This window comes from Empidonax traillii, unplaced genomic scaffold, assembly GCF_003031625.1.
Source record: "Empidonax traillii isolate 1590-97213 ecotype Southwest subspecies unplaced genomic scaffold, ASM303162v1 scaffold447:size986111, whole genome shotgun sequence".
Classification (NCBI taxonomy): Eukaryota; Metazoa; Chordata; class Aves; order Passeriformes; family Tyrannidae; genus Empidonax; species Empidonax traillii.
The window spans coordinates 663,386-679,395 of NW_020955640.1; the positions used below are offsets into that span (position 1 = coordinate 663,386).

Below are 16,010 nucleotides of genomic sequence, written 5' to 3' on the forward strand. Positions count from 1 at the left end.
TACTTTATCTCTTTCCCAGTAATGTTCCTCAGGGCATATTAATCACTTGAAAGCTTGAACACCAACTTGTATGGACATGACACATATTCAAAATTGTAGCCAAATGAATGACTAATAGTTGTATCATTTTCTTCAGTTGTACTTCAAAATCTATATAAATAAGGTGTAGCCATAGCACATCTGAGTCCTACCTTCACAGAAAGAAGTCTTGTCAGGTAGATTTCTGTAATAGCTTTGGTCCTCTCTTTTTCTTTCACACTGCCCCGCTTTGATTTACCTTCATCCATTTCATCTACTGGCCGGACTAGATGCCAGACCTTATTTTCATCTTCCAGGAGTGCGTGCCCTAGAAACAGTAATTGCAATAATTACAAAAACCACCCCACATGCAAAACAGCAACAAAAAAATATTCATATACATATGTATATGTAAGGTAATTGTTTCCTACCCTTAACATACATGTACTTTTGCCAAAAGGATCTAGATTACTCTGTTGCTGTCCAACATAAACAACATAAGTACTAAATGTTCAACAATACATAGCTGAAAAAGCTTGCTTTTGTCAAGACTCAAGGGAGAGGAAGGAATCACACAATAACGAAGCTTCTGTTTGGTCATGTAAGCACATTATGTGTATTTTTTGAGGTCCACACACTGAAGTACTCTACTCGTTGTGAATTCTTGGAGACATGACCAAGTTGTAGAAATTCAGCTAGGTCTGACCCCACAGCCACAGAAATACCATTTGCAGATTTCTTCAGGTAAAAGCTTTTTTTCTAGGTAATACCATTGCAATTCACACCTTTACCCTAACTGCTGAGGTCAAAGCACGGTTCAAACCTCAGTTCAAATCTTCTTTTATCAGCATTTGACCAGCACCACTTGACTTTGTAGCAGAGAGGAGGAAAAATGCATCCCTTCACTGAGATGACATGAACTCCAGCAGCCAGAGGTAATGAATGCAGCAAATTCATATCCATTATAATAAGATTTTCAATTTTTGGGGGGTCAGTATTCATTATTGAAACCAGAGAGAGAGATTCATATCAATTGTTACCATATAGCAGAATCAGGAGTAAGCACTTGGATGCTAATGACACTCCTCTGATTACAGTGCCTCACTATGATATCTGTGGCTTGGCCATGCATCTGGTCCCTGAGCTTAGTTCAATGATCACAGAGCAGATAAAGAGAGTTTTGCATTTCAGCATCAACATTATTATTCAGACAAACTCTATGCTTGAGAATATTTTGTTATAAAGACTTTTAAAAGAGATGATACAATTATTTTAACTTGCAATTAATATTCCTTGAAAAGAGTTTCTGTGACACAAACTTACTTTTAAATCCCCTGGTTTTGTCTGTTCTTCCTTAAAATCCCAAACTTTTGTATCTATTTTGCACAGTCCCTAAAATCAATGGTGCTTTTCCAGTGGGAGTCATTGAACCAGTACATTTAAAATCATTGATGTCTTAAAAATATGAAAGCTATTTTTCCCATAAAAAATGTGATTCAGCCCCACTGCACAAATTATGTTGCATTACTGCTAAGTTTTATTCCTTAATGAACATCTCTAACATAACTGAATCCCAGTTACAGCACAAAATATCAGTTTCTATTTGCATTAATTTTGACCATTGTAGTTTATTAACTAAGTTCCTCCACAGCTACATTGAATTTCCAAGCTTTCATGTGTGTTCAATATTTTACATTGTAGGGGAAAATAACACTTTTGCGTAATCTGGCTAAGGCAACACTTTTGCCTGAATATACTTCATATATCCTCATCAAAAGCATTAGCTATGCAGTCTTCTGGGACCTCTACTTCTTTTTAACAAGGTAGAGAAAAATATAAACCCCATATTAAATCACATTGTCCTTTGAGGGTCCTTAATTCAACTTGGAAGTTCATGTGAATGAAGCCAGAAAGAAATAAAAGCAATCACTTTATTTTGGAGCAGCTGTGATTTTGCAATTGATACCATTCATGGCAATCACCTGCTAGTACAGTAAGAACTGCTGCTGGGCCTGAAGTCTGGAATTTCTTTTGCAATCCCTGTTATTTACTTTTATAAATTAACAGATCAAATCACACAGTTAGAGCAGAAACTATTTTCCAGTCTTATGTCAGTTGTTTGGTACACTTCTGCTTCCTCCTTTGATTCAAAGGAATTTATCCTCTCTTTGCTCTCCTGATGGTATATGGCCCATATAACTTTGGAGAGAGGAGGAAACAGCTAGAGGGGTTTCCACTGAGATTACTGGCTCTTACATGCAGGTTAATTTGTTCTGTGTTTGTTTAGCAACAGCAGAATTGGCTACTAGGGGAATAGCAGTAATTTCTTTGGAAAGTAAGGATTAAGAGACTACAGCTCAAACAGATGAACTTTTGCAACACAAAGGTCCCAGTTCATTGCTATAAATAGCAGGAAGACAGAGGAAGAGAAATTCAGAACATGGGGCAACAAAATATGTCAGCATTATGGTTGCTAAGAGAAAATAACATTTCTGTGAGATAATATTTTCCCCAATGGAAAAGTAGGAAGTGAAGAAAATAAAAGATAGGGAAAACATCTCCTTATTTGTCACCATACTATGCATCAAGCTCTAAGCAGGGAAAAGATTGTGCTCAGTGGGTCCCATGCTCCCCCCTGAACAATTTGTCTTGGCTCTTGGGCATTCTTTGGCCAATATAAAATAATTTGTGGGGAGACAGGGAAGGGTTAATGGCAAATATAGGCTGTGATGACTAATTATAGTGGTATGAACCATGATGTAAACATGGTGAAGGCAAATGAGATTGTGACAGGCAATGCAGCCCATTTCCCCTTGTGTGACCTGAAGCAAATTATCTTCCTTCCAGTCTCCTCCACCCCATGAATACTGCTCCATGCAGGTCAAGGAAGGGCTGCCCTCATGGATCTGCTAATTGGTATTTCTGATCTGCAACCTTGTGTCTCTTTTCATTCAGAATTAAAAAGTAAAAAAAAAAAAAAGAAACCAAACCAAAACCCAGAGAAAACACCCAGAAGAACAGAATGTGTTGTATTGGTTTATAGCTCAGTACAGAAATACTAGTACAAAATCACTGAAACCATTCTCCATCTTGATGCAAATTAGTAATTGAGTTTATTGTCTCCAGAAGCAAAAGATGCTGCATTTAATTTGTCACAACCTCCAGCTTCTAGTGTCTTCATGTTATAATCTGTGAATTAAAAGCAGCATGGAAGCCATGCCAGGTTTTAGAGCAATATCTCTGAACATGGTTTTACATTTTCTTTCTGTGCAAAACCTCCTACTTTGGCTGACAGTCAATGGCTTCAGCTGACACTTCTCAATGCAAAAGGTGCAAGTTAATGAGACTCTGAAGAAAAGGAAATCCACTTCATCACAAGCCTCATTCACAGAGTCAGGATAGGATTTCTGTTTATTCCAACCCTGTAAATCTCTGTGTCATATAAAAATGTATGTGTGGGAGGGGAAGCCTCTGATCCTCTCCTCTCCTTTTTATACGCAGTGTCTCACAAATCACTGTCACGGCAGGCTCTCACTTTGCACCATCTTTGTAACATTTTATAGCTTTTCAAGAGAACAAGTTGGCACCAGATAACTCTGGGGACCCTTTGGTGCTAAAGAAAATAGGGTAGACTGGCACGAAACACTGTCATTCCAAAGTTGTACACCACTATGGTGCAAGACGGGGTGTGGAGAAGAAATATGGTGGAAAGTGTTGATACTTGATACTGGGGATCTGAATTTTCTTCAACTTTTCTCTTGTGTACAAGAGACCTTGTGTGACACCCCTGTCTCCAGAAGTCTGCTTTTCCTTTATAACTTGGTATGCCACACATATAACTAAGGAATTCCCCTTAGTTATATGTGTGTATATATGTGTGTTATATGGAGTGCTGATCATGTTTGTTCAAAGAGCATCGTCATACTGAATCATATCTAATGATATAATTGTAGAGAAGGAGGAAAGAAAAAAACCTAGCCCAACAAAAAAAGAAAAACATGTGATTTGGTCCTCTACTTCCTGCCACAAGGGTAGAGGGGTGAGGAGGGTGAAGACTGGGAGTCCGGAACAGAAGACTGACCACTGTTCTCTGTTAAGAAAACAAAACAATTATGGGCACCACCAGACTCCATTCATGGTCCACCCTACTTCTTTAGAGGGGAGGTGACTATGGCCTCAGCCATCAGTTCAACAAAACTGAACAGGGACTAAGAATCAGCTCCTTGCCTGGCTGCACTCCACCACCCTCTATATTGGACTGGATGGCTTTTTAAGTTAACATGCTGGTTTGGCACCTGCTGTGATAGAACAGTCACTGCTTGGCCAGTTGTGCCAGGCATTTGCAGTAAAGGAGTGAGAGACAGCAGCAGAAGTTTAGACATGATAATTAGAAGACTCTTCTTTCTGCTGGAAAAAGTCTCAATAGAAAGAACCCAGAAGGATAGAGTAACAAGTAAACAGTAAGTAATTCTGCCTGTCTTAATTTTCCATCCAACACTCAAAACAAATGAAATGAAAGTCTGCACATTTCTGCTAAATAGTGATATGTGTCAAAGCTATCAGCTGAAACCCATCTTTTTGAAAAATGTACATTTCTGGCATATTATTTCCAACTGTTTGACTCCCCAGCCTTTGAAACCTATTAAATCTAAGATCATTATATATATCTGTTTAAAGGAATGAAACTACTAGGTAAAGCAATGGCTTTTACGATCAGCGCTAGACAGAAAAGGATATCAAACAAGTTCATAGGAGGAAGAATGATCTCAACAACTATTGTTCCATAAATCTAACCTCTGCTTTCTGTAAAATAGTTGAATATAAAGATAAAAAAAAACAAAGAAACTGCACATCTGAAATCTGTAAAGGAAACACATGTGACAAAGAACATAAATTCACAAGTAAATATTTCCATAAAAATCTGAGTGCATTTAACGTTGTAATGGATATTGTGTCTCAAAAGATTCTGAAATATAGAAAATTGGTCTAGACGGAACACTAACATGTAAAAGCAAAAGCTTTAAAAGATTGATTGTGAGCTAACAGGTTGTCTTCTGTGTTGAGAAGTCCAGCATACTGTAGCAGTCAGCAAGAACTATACAACAGCTGCATTAGTGAAGTGAAAAAGAAGAAACATTATGAGGAAATTCCTGACACTAACTTAAAATGGATTGCAAACCTCAAAAAGAACAAAGGAATTGTGAAAAACACTGCATCTAAAGAGATAAAATGTGTGGAATGAATGAACCCAACCAAAAAGCCCTGGAAAAAACAATCTAGCATAGCTGATGAAACATCACTCAAAGGGAGAGAGATGCAAAATATGAATGGACAAAGGCATGGGAACATAGTTGTAAGAAATGCAATTAAAAAATTGCATCAGATCCATTATATCACAGAGAGGGGAGCTAGTCTGTACGGTGGTTTATCAAGAACACTGCATTTAATTCTCAGTCTAATAAGAAGTGAAAGAAATTTGAAGAGGAAAGTGAGTAAAGGATGAATGAAAGACAAAAGGGATTAAGCTCTGGGAAGAGGAAACATACAGTTTAACTATAAATGTACTATATCTATAAAAGTGTACTATAAAAGTGTGATTAAAAACCAAAATATGCAAGGAAATGTTTAATAAGATTGCTTTCTATTAAGTTGGGGTATGGACTCAGAGAAATTATGGGTAAAGCCTCAGTATTTAAGGTTTCTACAATGAGGGCAAAGAAAACTATTGCAAGTGTACAGTGGGTAACACACAACAAATAAACCCTGAAGAGTCTGGTGGGGAATATCTATTTCCACATAATTGCTTGATAAACAAGATCAAGACAGCAGCATCACTCTTTCTTGGAAGCCACAAGATACTTACTTTCCCCTGGGACATCTTGTTGATTATCCTCTGGCTGCTGGGAAATTCCCATTTTTGATAAGATGAGTGTGGCACCATCTCGGACCTTTGAAAATACAAACACAGAGATGTTCTTCGGAAGAAGCATGCACTACTGAACCTCTTTCTTAAATCATAAACTGCAGTTTCTCTAATCTTTTGCAGTGAATCAAGACCTATGATAAAAGCTGCCCTTTAAAAGCCTTCTTGGGCAACTGACTGCAATTCATAGAATCATAGAATCAGTTGGAAAGGACCTCTGAGATCATCAAGTCCAACCCTTGATCCACTACCACCACAGTTACTAGACTATGGCACTAACTGCCACATCCAGTCTCTTCTTAAATCCCTCTAGGGATGGAGAATCCACCACCTCCTTGGGCAAATTCAGAACAGACTCCCTCCCCCTCCTTTAATGAGAGATCCCATCAACATGTCCTATGAGATTACTGAAATATTAGGAGCATGTCCAAGGCTTAAGTGGCTCCTCAATCTGGTGTGGGTGCCCTTTGTACAAAAATGGGGTTTATGATGAAGAATAGACCTGTCGGTTTTCTGACGGAAAAACCAACCAAATTTTCTCTTTTCTAATCAGAGTATCTGTTGTTAGAAGGCAATAAATAGCATACAAAGAAAAGATAAGTGGATTGCAAGTGCGTGGTAGAGTGCACAGTGTGAAACCTAAGACAGACAGTACAAAACCATCAGCATCTGCTCTCCTAACTGGGCTGTTGAACAAACCAGACCAACCCAAAATCTATTCAGCAGCACAGCAACAACAGAGACAATTCTCAGGGGTAGGAAGTGGTAGAGGAGAGAAAAGTTGGATATGAGACCCAGCAAAAGGAGCTTTTGAATGTTCAAAGAGGAGTTTAGATTTGTATACTGCAATGATGAGGAAATCAAAGTGGCGGCATTTAGGTGGTGTGTTTTCATGTAAGATATTTAGGCAACATGTCTAGACCCAGCCTTTCACACTCTGAAGGTTTTACTGCCTAGACTCAAGCCCTGTGTTTGTCTTTTGATTCTTTATCACAGAATCATAGAATGGTTTGGGTTGGAAGGGACATTAAAGATCATCTAGTTCCAACTCCCCTGCCACAGGCGGGGACACCATCCAGTAGATCTAATTGCTCAAAGCCCCATCCATCCTAGCCTTGAACAATTCCAGGGATGGGGCACCCACAACTTATCTGGGCAACCTGTATGTAGCACTGAAGTTTCTCTTAAAACAAATAAAGATTTTATTTGTTACTAGAGAACAGTTAACAGGCGCAAACAACTGTTTTGAAACACCTTACATTATAATGCATTAATGTGTTGATTCGTTTCCATCTGCCGTCTCTTTGGGATGTTAAATCCAAGTCTGAGAGGATCTGTGCAGTAGAACCTGGACGCCACTCTAAGGGGTAATAAAAGTGAGAAAAAACAGTTTTTAACAATGCAAAAATAACTAATCGAAGACTGTTTTACAGACTCACTGACACACTGTAGAACACTGAGAGAAGTAATTTAGCATATGCCCAAATATGTGGGTTTTATAGCTTAATCCTTTGGTCTTTATTACAGAAGTTTGCTTGAACTATTCCTAACCGTGCATATGACTTCTGATTATTTTCCACAAAAAACAAAATTCCTTTGCATAGAATACTATAAATATATAAGATCTGCTATCAGTCCAGGAACAGAGTAGGACTTCATGGAATAGAAAACACATTTTTAGGGATTTTGCTAGGATTTTCTGAAGAGCAAGAATTCCATCTTCTACTTTCAGATTAGCGCAGTAATGAAGATATTGAAAAAACGCTATTAATTGGGGTTTTTATTATGAGATAATTAGGCCTTTTTAAGTAACACCATTTCTTTTTTTTTCTCGAGAACAGTTATTTTGAAAGCCTTCAAGGAGGATGATTTTCAGAAGCTAGGTTGTTCATCATCTACTGAAAGTGCAGTTCCTGTAAGTTATAATTCTTTTGAATAACCATCATAAAGGCAACTAAAAATCAGTACCAGTTTCTGAAATTGCATCATTACTTCTCCATCAGTTAATTATCCATGCTGTCATTATCACATTAATTAGTACCTGAGATACTGACTCTGTCAGACACGAATACATTTGTGCTAACAGTCATTAACAGGCTCTTTGCACACTAATGACAGTATACCAAAACTTTAAGAGTCAGGAAAAATAACTCTGTAAGAAGGCATTCATTTTTAAGGCATATTAAGATTGCTGCAAAATGCTGTGTTTTTGCATTCAGCTGAACACGAATACAATTTTTTTTTTTAAAGAAAATACAAACCAAATCAAATCAAATCCAAGCAATAAATGCTCTTACAGGCATTTTTTGAGAAACTATAAAATCACGTCTCACTGTTCAATATAGTATCACAAGGAGCTACCTACCAAGAACTACACTCTCAGCTTTTGGCCACTGAGAACATGGCAGATTTCGATAGACTTGGTCTATTATCTTTTCCTTTACTTGTGATATAGTATCACAGTTCAACACTTTCACAGGTATGGATTCGTTTCCTCCATCTTGCACATATACATTAACTGTCTGTAAAGAAAAGAATGTATATGGTTATTAAGACAAATCAGTGCTGAATTACCTCTGAATTTGTTTTTCTGGGTGATTTAAATGCAAACAGTATTTGAAATTCACCGTGCAATGATTATTGCACAGCAACACATATTTGCAATAGGAGTATGGATTATTTGAGGGATTATTTGAAGGATCCTTTGCTATTATGTAGACAACCAGCTATCACAAATTCCAGTTAATTCCTACCACTATGACAAAACACAAAAGATACAGAATAGATTTAGTCATGTATAATATGCTAATATTATTTAGTCTTGGGAGTTTACTAAAGAGGGGCACTTGAGAACAAAGAACCTGGACCAATGACTGATAATCACAAACATAAAAATATAAAAAACCCCATGTAATGCACTGTCCAAACTTCTTGAGTTCTCAATAATCATTTGTACTGCACTTTGCTGAACTCCTAGAATATTATGTGCTTTTGCCTTTCTTTATGCTGTCTTCATAGCTGTGGTTTTAAAGTTGAGGCTACTTCTGTACATGTGGTGATTTAACATGGCTCAACTGATGAGTGAGTTGTTCGGCTCCCCTTACTTTACCTCCTGTGACCAATGTTCATTAAATATACACACACACATATATATACGTACATGTAAAAGCCATTTCTATCATCTTTAGTGTTTGAAAACCTCATTTACTGCTTACTATTATACTATTATTACTACAATAACTCTAATAGCTCCAAGAAAAAATACACCTAAGTAGCTTATGCTAGTTCTAAATATTACTGTTTTCTCATAGTATTGACATGTTTTTTTATGTTAAGGAGAATATTTAGAAAGCCTGTAATTTGCTAAATCTAGAGTGATTTTTTTGAAAGTTGCTTTGCTATATAAGTGTCAGTTTCAATATAGACAAAAGCAAATAAGAAAACCACAGCCAGGAAACCTCCACAGAAGGAAAAAACCACCAACAAAACCAAATAGATGTTATGAAAATCCTCTTTAATTCACTAGCTGAATCAGTACAACAGTTCAGCACTGTCGTGAATCTTTCACCAGTCAGGGAGCTTAGGAGGCCAGGCACATCCAAAGCACTGCAGCTCTCAGATACATATGGTCCTGCCAACCATAATGCCTGAATTTATCATATCAGACCTCAAAAATAAACTTGCGTAGCTGGTATTTTTAAACAGTAGAAAAGCTATGCCATACGGCAGTCAAATTAAACATGATTGCACTGTCCCTTGACAGAACTCTCAAACTAATCATGAGATTTCACCTTCCTTTTCCTATTAGCTTTACGGTAATTAGACATGATTTTGCTGCTGGTTCAGTATGCAGCATGTCAGCGTAACCAGTGATGCAAAACAGATTCATCTTTTAAATAAGAACAATTAGAGAGCAGACAACTGCTCTGTGCCATACTTTCCCACCTTGTCTCACTTTCAGGCAGAACTGAAGGAATTAACTCATGCTTTAACCTACACTGGTGCACAAATGCTCCCTAACTGTTCAGAGTTACCATATCATCATCGTGTCTACGATCTCAATAACTTATGGCAATAGTACCTCCCTTCATAGTATTTTGTCACAAATATATAGGCATATATTTCATCATCTTCCACATATGCACACACATAAAATATTTATTTGATGGGAAATCTGTAGGTCTGGACCAAATACTGCTACTGTACAACATTATGACGTTTAATATCTGGCTAATATGCTTGTTGTGCCCACATACGATTGCATACGCAAATTTTCTGCTTTCACACTGATTCATTTAGCTTAGTTGCAGGCATTGGGTTTTTTTTGTGGAAAGAAACAGACTGAATAAAGAATTACTGCCATTAAGTCTTACATGATGTACTGTGCAAATAAATTCTTTTCTCACAATTTTTAACACAACAGCAATTATAGCCAGCGTTGCTGGTCAGCGTGTCTTCTGTGGGTGTCAATTTCAGCTCAGATATAAACTCAAACAGATATAAACTCAACTAATTGCCAAAATATTAGCGACACTTAAAATATTCCTTGCCCACCACACTTTTCCTCCAGGCAGTCTAGGTCACAGTCTGGTGACTCTGCGAGTGAAAGTCCCACAGCAATCTCCTCACATCAGCCCTCCCCTCAGCATCCCTTTGTAAAACATAAAATGGTGATTTTTTTTTTCAAACCATGACTTAATAAAGTTTTTTTTAAGTTTCTCTTTCCACACTGCATATATGTCTCAGCTGGAGACAACTACAAATGATTCCTAACATGTGAGTAAAAAAGAAATCAGAAAAGGAAAAAAAAATCCCGTGTTGGTCTCTAAAGGACAGTGTGTGCATCTTTGATATCTACAACACTGTAACCTGAAGATAACCAGCAAGACTATCAGAAAGCATAAAACTGTTTTACACTCCCTGAAGAGTTAAAGAGTGGGCTGCTTCAGGTTTTTTTAAAAGGACAATGAATTTGTTTTCTGGAGTATGGTTGAAAAAGTGGTGGAAATTTCTGTCAGTGAACAAAATTAAGTCAAAGCAGAATTCATAATAGAACAGAACTGGACCATGGCACTGGTGATCAGGTGATTGAGCTCAAAATGGGAGTTTCCTTGACAGGAATGTCCACTTATTCCACTTGGAGGATGTAACATGGGTCTCCAGAACTGCCTGTAGAGGCAGCTTCCCCTCAGCACTGTAGAGAATGATTTCCCTGAGTGGAAATAAACACCTTTCAATACCAGTTGGGCTGCCCATGTTCAGGAGAGTTTGACTCACACAGGAACAAATGCAGAAAGAAGTTCATAGAGTATTCTGGAGATTGCAGAGCCATCTCACAGGACTGCAGAGGAGCTCATCATGGTATAGTGATAGAATGATCTCTAAAATGATATTTGATATGCTGACCAGCAGCAATCACAAGGGAGAAAGACAACCTGAATTTCAAGCATAATGGTAGTGCAAGAATTCTGCAAAAATCAATTACCAGTGAATTTAGATGCGAAAAAGGGAGGAGATAAACACCCTGACTACTGTTCAGACTGACTGAAAATTATGAAAGGGATTTATTGAAATGGATCCACAGTGGTAGGATTTGGATTTTATCTTAGAAAATACTTTATAATTGTGTTTTCCTGCTTGGATTCTTGCTTTGGTCAAACTATTGACAGTCCTGCCCATGATAAGATTTTCCATGCAGTTCACAGTAGTCTACAAAACTGTGTACAGACTAACATTACAGGAATTATTTTTAAAATAATAAAAAAAATAATTTGTATTCTCTTGATCATGCTTTACTTACCAACTGTGTATACTCTACATCATCTCCCAGTAATCCTGTGTCATTCAGTGTATACTTGGCTTTCTTTAGTACAGCATCCACTGGGCCTTTTTCTACCTGGTGTTTGATAGCCTTGAACAATTTATAAAGAGGCTCCCCAGCATTGTCCTGTTTAAAGGAAAGGACACGAAATAAAGCAAATCCAAAAGATATACTCAATGCAGCATGTTTAAGTATTACTGATTTAAAAAAAAACCCACAGGCAATAGACTTTTGCTCTTACCTTGAGGTACTGATATAAACAAATAGACATCCAGTTAGACAACATTCTCTCGACAACCGTTTCAGATCTGAAAAAAAACCCAATCAATTCTGAATATGGTGAGGGTACATTGCTTGCTTGAAATACAGTATTTTCACATGCTTAACTGCATGCACTCTCCTAATGTAATGATTTCCCTACAGAGCCTTGAAAGCATATACTTGCTCTAGGATAAGTGCTTTGTATTGCTCATCATTCCCAGGCACCTTCAGCTCATTGCTGAAAATCACACATCCTTTATGCAAAACCTTAAACTGCGTCTACACTGTAAGGGCTAAAAAATTAACCCAGTTGTGCAGTTACTGGGAAATAACCTACAGATTACAAAGCTACAAAATAAACACAGCAAGGTCTATTGCAATTTATTTGGGATAAAAACTGGGTTAAACCACTAGAGCAAGCCCTCACTGAATGCACAATGCAAGCTGATTATGTGTGCTCTTTACAGACATGATGCCTGGTATAAATGCTAGATCATTTGGAATAAGGTTAGATTAAAAAGTAAATTAAATGTTCAATATGATGCTTTGAAGTAAGGTAGGTGTTTCTACACTACAGTATTTGAATAAGGAAATCTGTGGCCAGCAGTCCTGCCTGTGCCTTCCACAGCTGCTCCTGTGGTTTTGTCTTCATAATATGCTTGGGCCAAGCTATTTCTGACTTTCATGGATAGCTGGCATTTTAATACGGTCACATTGCAAAAGAAACACATTTATGGAAAACCAGAGACCTACAGAAAATATGACAATCATTCAAACCTTCTTAGCATCAGCTTTGGGTTTTTGGCCACGACATACTGCTCCATCAGTTCTAAGAACAGCGTCCTCATGATGTCAGTATAGTATTCTAGCTTTCCATGTAAAGCGACTGTCAGTAAAGATGCAAAATACACTTTAGCTCGAGCAGAGAACTCCCTTTGGTTTTCCAGCGTGTGAATAAACTAAAACAGAAAACAAATGTAGAATCAAGTCAGACAAGAGGTTTCTGAAGAACCTTGACACTTGTCTGCACTAAGGCGGGAAGCAATATTATTTTAATACTAATCTCCTAAGTGCAGAATGCAAAAGTTTTCAGAAGTTTGAAAAAACTGCTTATAAGAAAATGTTCCCGAGAATTTGTTTCTAGATATGCACACAGTGTACTGGACTGACCCAAGGAATGTTTATATACTTAACTAATATCTTATCTAAAAAGGATGTTTTAATTTAATGAACAGTGTTCCGTGACAATTTTTTAAAAGAGAAAATCAACTCTTCTCTCCTCCAAATTCCCAGTCCTTTCACATCAAATTACAAAGACAGTAATATAACGACACCTGGGAATGTGCTTTCATCTGCCATAAACTCTAATACTACCATTAACTAGCTCAGCACTAGAGCCTCATTAAAAAAAACAGAAAAAAGGGAGAAAAAGTTAGAAGCCTAAATCCATATTTAGGTGTCTGACAATGAGCCTCAGTTTTTGAGAGTGAGCAATTAGAAGTCTCTTCAGAACCGCTGTGAGAACATTAGTCTTGATGAACAGGTCACCTGAGGAGCCTCTGCCTCTCTGGGGCAGAGATTCAGCAGATGGCTGCCCACAGGTGACTTGTGAGAGGCCAGGATTGGAATCAGCACTCTGATCACATGTCTTAAAAGGCTAAAACAAACTTGTAACACCAGTTTTTATGCCAGATTGGGTAATATCAGTTTTCCTACAGCCACTGCAGTGTTGATTAGCTCCATACTGCACGACCTGGTGCACAAATAGGACCTTGCCTCTTTGTCCCACCAGGAAGCTCTGGCTGTGATGCCACATATCTGCAGTGATTACAGTGGAATCAGAACCATAACAACATCACTTAATTTTAATAACTCTGGTTCAGTTCTGCTTGCAAACCTCTTGTCTTGCATACACATTTCTGCTAGCTAAGAGACAAGGTGAATCTACTTCAGTACTCACATTAATGAGAAATGATTTGCTGTTGAGGAGGTTGGAGAACTGGTACAAAGCCTGCTCCACAGTCTGGCGCCTGGCCTCAGGAATATCCAGCTTCCCCGTAATCATCACATCTTTCTCTCCATCTTTGGAGGGCAAGAAGAAGACTCTGTCTGTGTAGGTTTTGTAGTCCAATACTGGAATTCCAGCTTCATTGATATCATTTGTCTGATCCTCCATCTCTATCATTAGATCTGCAATATGCAATGCAGTTTAAAGGTTCATTTAAAGAAGCCTGCAGGTTTTTTAGGCAACACAATCTCTTTGGGAGCCTTGCAACAGAAAAAAAGCAACTCAGCATTAAAAGATCTTATTTCACCTCACATTTTCTCTAGCTATTTTTACCAATTAGCCTGTTAAGTATGACCACAATTAATCCTATGGTGACATGAGGATAACTGCCTTTAGCAGTGATGGTTTCCTTGTTGCTGACTATCTGAAAAAGGGCCTTAATGGGCATCTGTGTGAGTTTATATATATGAATGCAGGATTGTAGCGCAGAACAAAAAAAAGACATTGTGATATTTTTGTTTGTTTGTTTGATTGTTTTGCTTTGGTTTTTTCCCAACCCATACCCTCTGAGTCTAGGTAGTAATGAAAGTTCTTTTAAAAACAATCAAGGAAAGAAAGGTTTAAAGTGTAAAGCACGCTAATTTAATTTAATTGAAAGGAAAGGAATGGCAGGAAGGAAGAAGGTTAAATAGTTCATTGAAATCGATGGAAACATTTCTGTGGGACTCAAAAACTCTGAAGTTCTTAAAAGGGACAAAAATTAGGGAATCATCCTTTGGAGCAGCTATTCTAGCTGAAGGCTTTCCAATTACCCAATATTGCTGATTGACTAGAATACCGTATTAATTAATCTAGTGACCTATTGTCTCAGGAGTTTTATTGCTCTTATTCATTCATTTACCTCTTTATTTTACAGCATTCAGCAAAGCTGAGAGAGAAAGCATCTTCTGGTTTCCCTCTTTGTGGCGTTAGCACTTTCTTCCTGATGTCCCTCTCCTTGGCTATCTTTAGTCCCATGTATTTATATTGTCTGCACGTCATGCTGCTGACATTACAGTTTCACAGTATGGAACCAGAATGTGTTTCGACTTCAGTGCTTCATGTAACTCAGTTAAGGTGGGTGTAGTTTAGGAACTGGATTACTCCTTGGATGTAAATTGAGCATGTACTTCCCCAGTGTTTGTACTTTCTCTACCTTCAACCCAACAGGCAGCAGAAATCTGTAGCCCCCTACTCTCACCTCAACAAGAGAAAAGCACCTTCTTTCAGAAACAGGTATGAAGTGCTATGGGAGAAGTGGAGAGAGGAATGGAGGACCTTGATAGATCCTCTCACAGTTCAAAATAGAGTTTGAAATTAAGCCCATTTGGGAATAGTTCTTGATTCAAACTTTAGCTTCTAATTTGTGTCCAGAACCTGGAAGGAGTTGGTTTTCCAGAAAAGGCAGGCTGGTACAAGTAAAGAACATCTTGTCCCAGAAATGCCAGAAAAAACACGACCAGAGTTGAGGCTGAGGCTGAGGCTTTCAGCATGGCTGAAATATTTGAGATACTCTGTCCTTCTTAAATTAATTTCCAAGCCTAACCTGAAATTGCTGTTTTATTCAATCCTGCTTTTTAGTTATTGTCAATATGAAATAATATTTTCTCTTTAAAAATAAAACATGGGTAAATTTTTTAATAGGGATTGTTTCAACACGACCCAACAGCAAGTATAATCTAGATAATGAGGTGACATTTCATGGTAATCATTTAGGCCAATATTTGCTATGTTTACACTCAGATGCCTAATTTAAGTGTTGCAATTAGTAGTTCAACGTGTAAAAATGCTGAGGCTTCCCACCTTCTGCTGCCTTCCCTGGGATGACACCCCTACGTTTACACAGAACAATTAGGTAGCTTCTCAAAACAAGCTAAGACTTTTCCCCACAATAAAAGGGGAAAATGCTATTTCTTTCCTGTGAGCTTAGCAAATTATCC

The 16,010-nt window shown here is 37.8% G+C and overlaps 1 protein-coding gene across 3 annotated transcripts in view; it reads right to left on the minus strand.

The window, feature by feature from the left end:
• Positions 1-16,010, minus strand: part of PLXNB2 (plexin B2) — a 256,734-nt gene that overhangs the window by 10,745 nt on the left and 229,979 nt on the right. For all 3 annotated transcript variants that reach the window (XM_027894893.1, XM_027894891.1, XM_027894892.1), the window contains 8 exons: positions 13,984-14,213; positions 12,801-12,982; positions 12,004-12,070; positions 11,742-11,888; positions 8,307-8,463; positions 7,201-7,301; positions 5,882-5,966; positions 192-346 (listed from right to left, as the gene is read on the minus strand). In XM_027894893.1, coding sequence (XP_027750694.1) covers positions 192-346; positions 5,882-5,966; positions 7,201-7,301; positions 8,307-8,463; positions 11,742-11,888; positions 12,004-12,070; positions 12,801-12,982; positions 13,984-14,213 — 1,124 coding nt within the window. The remainder of the gene's footprint in view (positions 1-191; positions 347-5,881; positions 5,967-7,200; positions 7,302-8,306; positions 8,464-11,741; positions 11,889-12,003; positions 12,071-12,800; positions 12,983-13,983; positions 14,214-16,010) is intronic.